General features: G+C 46.5%; 1 protein-coding gene across 1 annotated transcript; it reads right to left on the reverse strand.

Annotated features, from left to right (window-relative positions):
• Positions 1-329: 329 nt before the first annotated feature.
• IL6 (interleukin 6) lies at positions 330-4691 on the reverse strand. The gene is made up of 5 exons (XM_019652023.1): positions 4607-4691; positions 4250-4440; positions 3062-3175; positions 2204-2341; positions 330-912 (listed from the first exon to the last, which is right to left on the reverse strand). Exons 1-5 carry the CDS (start codon positions 4623-4625, stop codon positions 745-747), a joined length of 630 nt encoding a protein of 209 aa, XP_019507568.1. The 5' UTR covers positions 4626-4691; the 3' UTR covers positions 330-744.
• Between the last annotated feature and the right edge of the window lie 2617 nt (positions 4692-7308).

Genomic DNA, 7308 nt, shown 5'->3' on the forward strand with positions numbered 1-7308 from the left:
GTGTTCTGGGAGTTTCTACATTATCTTTCAGTTTCCTGGGAGGCAATGGGACCTGAAGGTTAAAAGGGGGTCTGGAAGCAGGTGGACCTGGATTTCAGATCTGGGCCTGTGGTGACTTAGGGAAATCGCTCCCACCTCCACTGAAGAGTGTGCAAGTGCTGGGATTAAATAAGGTGGATGTAATAGTGTAGCGTGATGTCTGGCATGGAGTAGCTGCTCAGTTATATCTTTCCGCAGGCGATTGTCGCTTTTTGTGTTGGTGGAAATCACAGAAACTTTTATATTAAACTTCACAGGACACACAGAGGCTTCAACGCTGATTTTTTTTTAAAAGGCATTTACTGGTATTTAAACATTATATAAATACAATATAAATATTTCTTTTAAGAATACGTATAAGTTAGCAATGTATTTGAGGTAAGCCTACACATTCCAAGAAATGATCTGGCTCTGAAATGAGGATATTCAAGTTATAAGGCCATTTAATCTTTTTTGTTTTTTTCCCCAAAAACTAATACATAAAATATTTCAAGTGGCACTTCATAAAAATATAAATATCACTTATATAAATTAAATCAATATCATATATTTAAATATCAATAAGTTAAAAAATAATTAAAATAGTGTACTAACGCTCATACTGCTAGTTCTTCATAGAGAACAATATAAGTTATGTGCCCGGTGGACAGGTTTCTGACCAGAGGAAGGAAGGTCTGTGAACCACGACGATCTTATATGCCCAGGCTACATTATGCGAACAGCCCTCTGGGAGAACTCCAGGAAATCCTCAAGGCTTCTCAGGATGAGGTGAATTGTCGTGTTTTCCAGCCACCCACTCTGCGACTGCATCTCAGCCAGCAGGCTGGAGTTTGTGATTGGGTTGGGGGTGGTTACTTCATCTGGATTCTTTACCTGAAGGGAAAAGAAAATGAAAAGAATTGTTTAAATATTGGACAAATCCTTTTCAGTGGAGGGATGCTCTGAGCTGTGAGGAGATGTTCGAGTTTGGGGTGAAGCAGACTAATTGGGGCCACCTGCCCTAAGTCACCCATATAGGGGAAGGGGCTTCTCCTCTGAGCCCACCCTGTGCAGAACCCTTTCATAGCAACCAAATTCTAAGCACCCTTTTGCTGCTCTGTCTCTTTCACATCATAAGCATCCTGAGGGCAGCCACAGTATCCTGTGTGTCCTCTGTTGTCCTAAACAGTGCATGGCACACTGTTGGAATTCAGTAGGTAAATGAAGAACCTATAGTTTAGGCATTTTAATGGGCTCTTGAATGGCCTCTAACTCTAATACTTTTCTCTGGTTTCGCTCTCAGCCACCCTTTTAGCATCTGTTGAGAGCCCACTGATCTAGTAGCATGGGAGGCCAGGGAAACCTTTCCGTAGGCCCGCTGACACGGGGCTAAGGATTTGTGGGGGAACTTGCAACTCCAAGTGTGGTCCTGAGGCTGCAGCACCGGTGCTGCCTGGAGCTCATTAGAAATGCGAATCTCAGGTCTCACCCCAGACCCGCTGAATCAGACTCTGCATTGCAACAAGATCCCTGGGAGATTTGTGGGCACCTTCAAGAGGGAGACCTCCCGGTTTAAGGCCAACAGCTAAAAAAGGCAGAGGCAGAGGCAGGGTGGGCACCCATGTGCTTCTCCACCCAGGGCCCTTCTCGTTGTCTTTGTTTGGCTCATCCACATCGTGTGCTATCAATCCTCCATTATGTGGCCTTCGAATGGCCAGCTGGTAGCACCAAAGCCATTGATACCTGCTCTACCAGCCCTTTAGCCTTACCTCTGCATTAACTCTTCTGGCAAAAAGTCGGGAAAAAGAGTTGAAACTACCATAATGACAAGAATGTCACTTGGCGATAGTTAAAATACTTTTCGTGCTCTCTGTTCTTTATTATTACAGGTCGCTGAACAGGGTTCGACGTGCCCATCTACGGAATTCTTTTTTTCTTATTTTTTAAGCTATTAGAAGTTGAAGTTAAAATCCACCTCATTTAACAGAGTTTTAAATATAGTTATTGATGTCTTTCGCAGAAGAAAGCCAAAAAAAAAAAGTTTTGGCTATCAGAGAAATACTTCTCAGATCTTTCCCTTCCATGCGGCCATCTTTTGAATTGGCTTTGCATGCCCGCATTGTCTGGGCTGCTTTCTTTGAGCCTGTCTTCCCCACACCAAGTGGGGAGATGAGGAGACACTCACCTTTTGCTTCAGGATCAGGACCAGGGCTTTGGTTCTCATCTGCATTGCCTTGGCGTTCTCCTCAAACTTGCTCTGTAGGTACTCCAGGTAGATCTGAAACTCCAAAAGACCGGTGGTGATTCTCATCAAGCAAGTTTCCTAAGAGGAAAGATGGTGGGAAAATTGGGTATTGTTAGGAAGATATAATTGATTTTAAGAGTTAAAATTGCTATCATTCAATAGCTTCTTCCTCTCCCTCCCCCTTCGTGTGTTCAAGTGCTTCTTAGGCATCATGTTTTGAGACACCAGACAGCACAGCTGCCCCATTTTAAGTATCTGGTCAATCAGAGACATCAGTTAATCAATTTTACTCAAAGCCCAACAGATGCTAGAATTTGGCAAGAGGGGTCCTTCTCTGATTCTCCCTTCAGTGCTCTTCCCCCTGGCTGTCCTCCTGCCCTTGTCATTGTTGGGCTGAAACAATCAGAAGTCAGTGCAGGTTATCTCATTGTCTGGAAGGAGGAGGGCATAGAGAATGACATCAGTAGGGAGGGCAGGCCGGGACCCTGCGAGGGGCAGCCAGGGAGGAGAAAGGTCCCTGGACCACCTCACGTAGGATGAACTAGCTAAACCTGCGGGGTCTCTAACATTTGACAGTTGTGAAAATCCCAACGCAGGTGGTCTATCTCTGACCATGCCATTCAAAAATAAGATGGCTTTACAACAATTTCCGTGGGCCTCCTCACGAAAGTTACATGATGCTCTTTACCTGTATCCCCTTCTTGTCGCCTGCCTGGTCTTTATGTGTACAGACAATGCACGCGAGACCCAGAAGTCTTGACTAAGGAATAGCTGAAAGTGGATGTGATGCATTCGTACCTGATTGAACCCAGAGTGGAAGCATCCATCTTTTTCTAACATTTTTGGAAGGTTCAGTTTGTTTTCTTGCAGTAACGTTGGCCTGTTTTCACACATGTCATCATTGCCACATATCTGAAAAGAAATACCAAACTGTTATCATCTAAGCCAAACAAACACCACTAGGGGGCCTATTCATGTTCTGCCATGGCCGGGAAATTCTCTAGGAAACATGAAGCCATAACCCAATGCATCCAGGCAAGCAAGGTCTAGTGGAGGTGGGCACACTTGGGTTCAATTCCAGGCTCACCTGTGACATCAGGCTTGTTACCTATCCCGAGCCTCAGTGTTCTATCTCTCCAAATTGAGGATAATGAAACACCCCCCTTATAAGTTTGTTGTGAGGATGATATATATTTATAGAAAGTGACTGGCACATAGTAGGTACTTAATAAATGACAGCAATTTAAATGATAACTGGGGGAATATAAGTCAAGCCTTAGAATTTTCCAGCTGGAAGGACCTGTGAGGTCATCTAGTCCAATCCCATAATCTTACAGATGGGGCCCAGATGTGATCGGAAATTAGTCCAAGATCACAAAACTCGTTCAGAAGAACTGGAACTAGATTTAGGGTTTCCAATCCTCTTTCTTATGTTTGTTCCTTTCTACCACACAGAGTCAAATTACCTTACATTTAAAGCTTGGCAGCTACTTGAACCTCCTATGATTTTGCCACTTTGGCGGGCTATCAGGCTGGCATTTTCTAAGCTGGAATGACCTTGGGGAATCCCTAGCTACCAAGCTTATATAACCTAAAAGTACTGCAACTGTCTTGAGAAGCTGAACATTGATTTCAGGTGGCACTTTTCTAATCCTCCCAAAGTCCAAGGGACACCACGAAAGATTGACAGACCTTACTTTTTGGCTAGGAAAATGGGAGTCCCAGGAGACAGTGACCCTCAGCTCATGCCAAGTGCAGAATTGGGAATTGGCCAGGGGCCATGGAGCCCAGCTCCATTCTGTATTTTTCAGGAGGGAAAGGAACTCCCTGAGACCAGCAGCAGAGGACAAATCTGTCTCTTTGGCCTCAAATCTAAACGGCTCCCAAACCCAACAAAGAGCTCCCAGTGCAAAAGCCCCTGTCCCCATCCAGCGGCGAGGTGAATGCCCACATGGCCTTTCATCACCCTCCGTCGGGCTTACCCACCTTATTTTTTACTTCAGAGATTTCAGAGAGGATGGACTTAATGAGGCTTTCGGTTTGGTTTGTAGAGGCGAGTGGTGGTCTCTTTGAGGTGGTATCATCTTTGGAATCTTCTCCTCGGGGAACTGGGGCAGGGAAAGCTGTAGCCATCACCAGGAGTAGCCCCAGGGAGAAGGCCACTGGACTGAAGGAGCCTGTGCCGGAGGGAAGGAGAGCAGCAGTGAGCAGACTGCACAGCGGGGGGAGCTGTGCTCCTGGCTGCTGGCCGCCCGCCAGCCCTCACTGCCGGGCCGGCGCACACCCCTTCTCACCCAGCCACGGCTGCCGGGCTGGCCAGGGCTAGGGACTCCCGTCACTTACTTGTGGAGAGAGAGTTCATAGCTGTGTTGCTGGAGGGAAATGGAGCTGTCTTTCCTTCCTGGTGGGCTGGAGGACCGAATGAGCCTCAGACATCTCCAGTCTCATATTTATTGGGGGTTGACACTCTAATATTGAGACTCATGGGAAAATCCCACATTTGATGAATCTTTGTTGGAGGGTGGGGGTGGGGCCAGAGTGGGCAGGGCTGATTGGAAACCTTATTAAAATTGTGCAATGTGACGTCCTTGAGCATCACAGGAATCACAACCAGGGGAAAGAGTGCTGCTTAGGTCATTACGAAGGAGCCCTATGAAGCAGGATCACTCTTCCTCTACTTTCTTTTTCTTTCTTTCTTTCTTTTTTTTTTTTTTTTAGTGACTCAGCACTTTGGCATGTGTTGAGAAGGAAAGTAAAGCTGAAGTCATCCAGAAAGTTTTATAGGGGTTGGTAGAGAAGCTGAGGCTGACTATGATTTTTAAAAAATACTTTAATTACCAGATAAACAGGCTAGGATTTAGGTCTCCAGCTTACTCATATTTGTAAAAGCCTAAGAGGTTCTGACCGGAGATTCCTCAGACCACACCACAGCCCAGCAGCCTGCGGTTACACAGAAGATAATACTCTGAGCCATCGTCAGTGCTTTTCTTCCCTGGCTTTTGCCATGACCAGCTGTTGCGGAAATGCCTGCCTGCCCCCAGACCTCATGCGGTTATCCCTAGGAGCCTCCAGATGCAGTGGGCAGGGCCCACATAAAAGATCCCTTTTTGCCACCTGGTGGCATTTGCCAGTTTCATCCTCACCTGCTCCAGCTCACTGCAGCTAGGTCAGCTACAGCCCTGCTGTCTGTCTAGTGTCCTCTTGGGGACCCCTGCTGGCGAAGTCTTTGATCTCTGTGCCAAGGGGGTTGTCTTGGGCGGCTGGTGCTCTCCCCGCTGCTGGCAATGGGGTGACCCTGCTCCCGCTGAGGAGCCACCAAGGGGCCTGGGTGCGTCTGAGTCCGCTGGAACCCTCAAGTCACTGCCACCCAGTTGGTTGAGGGCAAAAGTGGGGAGGAAGCATACTACTCACCTCTTCGATGGCATGTCAAAGGAGGAACTTGTGGCATTTTCTGGAGCTTGTGTTCATAGCTCCTTCCTGCTGTATGATTTGATCTGAGTCCACAGATGCTGGGAAGAAATCCACTAGCACAGGCGGCTGCCCTAGGCTCTGAATTACAGTTCCACTCCAGTTCTCCAGCCCTTTTTATTGGGTCAAGCTTGAACAGGCTTCCTCAGACCTTACAATGACGTCCCTTGCAGGAAGGNTAAATCTCATATGTCATTCTATTACTTAAAATCTATCAATGCCTTGTCACCACATGGGATAAATCCCCGAATTTTGAATATGGCTTCTGATGCCGTCAGTGATCTGAGAGCCTCAGCTTCTCTCTCCACCTCTTCTCAACCACCTTCCTTGTTCTTTACACATTGGACACGATGTAGTTTTCATTGTCTCAACCATAGCATGTCCTTCACTAATTCAGGCCTTTACACATGCTGTTCCCTCTGTCTGCAATGCCCTTCCCATCTGTCTTGGCCTGGCTAACTCCTTCAGACCTTTCACTTCTCAGCCAGAACCTCTCGTTTTCCATTAAGCTTCCATGACTGTCCTCCCTGGGCTTAGTTAGTTTTTCCTGCTGCTGGCACCAAACATTTGTCTTTTGTCAACCTCATCACACTTACGTTCTTTGTTCACCATCTGTCTTCCATGTCACAGTGTAAACCACATGAGGACAGAGGTTGTGTCTGGCTGCTTCACCTCTGCATCCCCAGTGTTACCTGACATATGTGGTGCTCAACCCATTTTTCTTTGAAGAATGGATGCATAGAGACTGCTATTTCTCTTTCTCTTTGATTTGGCCCTAATTTTGGGAAGCCCACTGTTATGCATGGTTTCTAGAAATCAAAGCATGTGGCTCTTTCTTGCTTTGCTCCTCTCAGTTTTTGACCTCTGTGGACTTTCCCGTGCTTAGCAGAGCTTCTCCACTGGAGGAAGAAGCGCATGGTGGTTAGAGTGGGGAAAGCTTATCAGAAGACAGAACTTTTATATTGCTGGGGTCGAAAAGGGGAAATCTTTACCAAATTCCCAACATTGTGTCGAAGTGCGGTGGAGAAGCCTGGCCGCGTGCAGTTCCCCAGATTGCTTCTGTCACCACCACTCTCAGCAGGGCGAGGGGAGGGGGGGGGTTGAGTGATACTGGTGGCAAAGGAGATGGAGATAGATATGCGTGCATTGACTTACTCATTGCATCCTCTAGGAGTTTTTAGAATGTTTCTATCGAACTCTTGCTATTTTTCCTTAAGATGAAGATTCGCAAGTGCACAGTGTTTCTAATTCCCCACTCATAGCCCAACACTGTGTCCCCAAGAATTGAAGTGTCTTATATTTGATCATCTATGTATTGTTTCTTCACTCATCAAATGTTTATCAAGACCTCGTATGTTCAGGTTCTGGGCCATGGGCTAGGTATGCAAAGTGTATACAATAGAGTCTGCCTTCTTGAGGAACACACAGGCCGGCTGAAAGGAAAAGCCCATCAATTTTAAGATGCGATACAGTGTGGTAGGCGCTGTGATAGACAGGTCCATGCAGCGTTTGAAGAACACAGAGGAAGAAGGTAGAACTTCTCGTTACTGTTTAGAAGCTTGCACATTTCTGTTATA

Source organism: Hipposideros armiger, unplaced genomic scaffold (genome assembly GCF_001890085.2).
Source record: "Hipposideros armiger isolate ML-2016 unplaced genomic scaffold, ASM189008v1 scaffold_171, whole genome shotgun sequence".
Lineage (NCBI taxonomy): Eukaryota > Metazoa > Chordata > Mammalia > Chiroptera > Hipposideridae > Hipposideros > Hipposideros armiger.

Excerpts from the sequence above, each read along its gene's own strand:
- IL6 (XM_019652023.1), bottom strand. Across the intron at positions 2,342-3,061 it reads TCCACTCTGGGTTCAATCAG|GAAACTTGCTTGATGAGAAT; the intron begins GTACGAATGCAT and ends CTTTCCTCTTAG. Across the intron at positions 913-2,203 it reads TCCTGATCCTGAAGCAAAAG|GTAAAGAATCCAGATGAAGT; the intron begins GTGAGTGTCTCC and ends TTTTCCCTTCAG.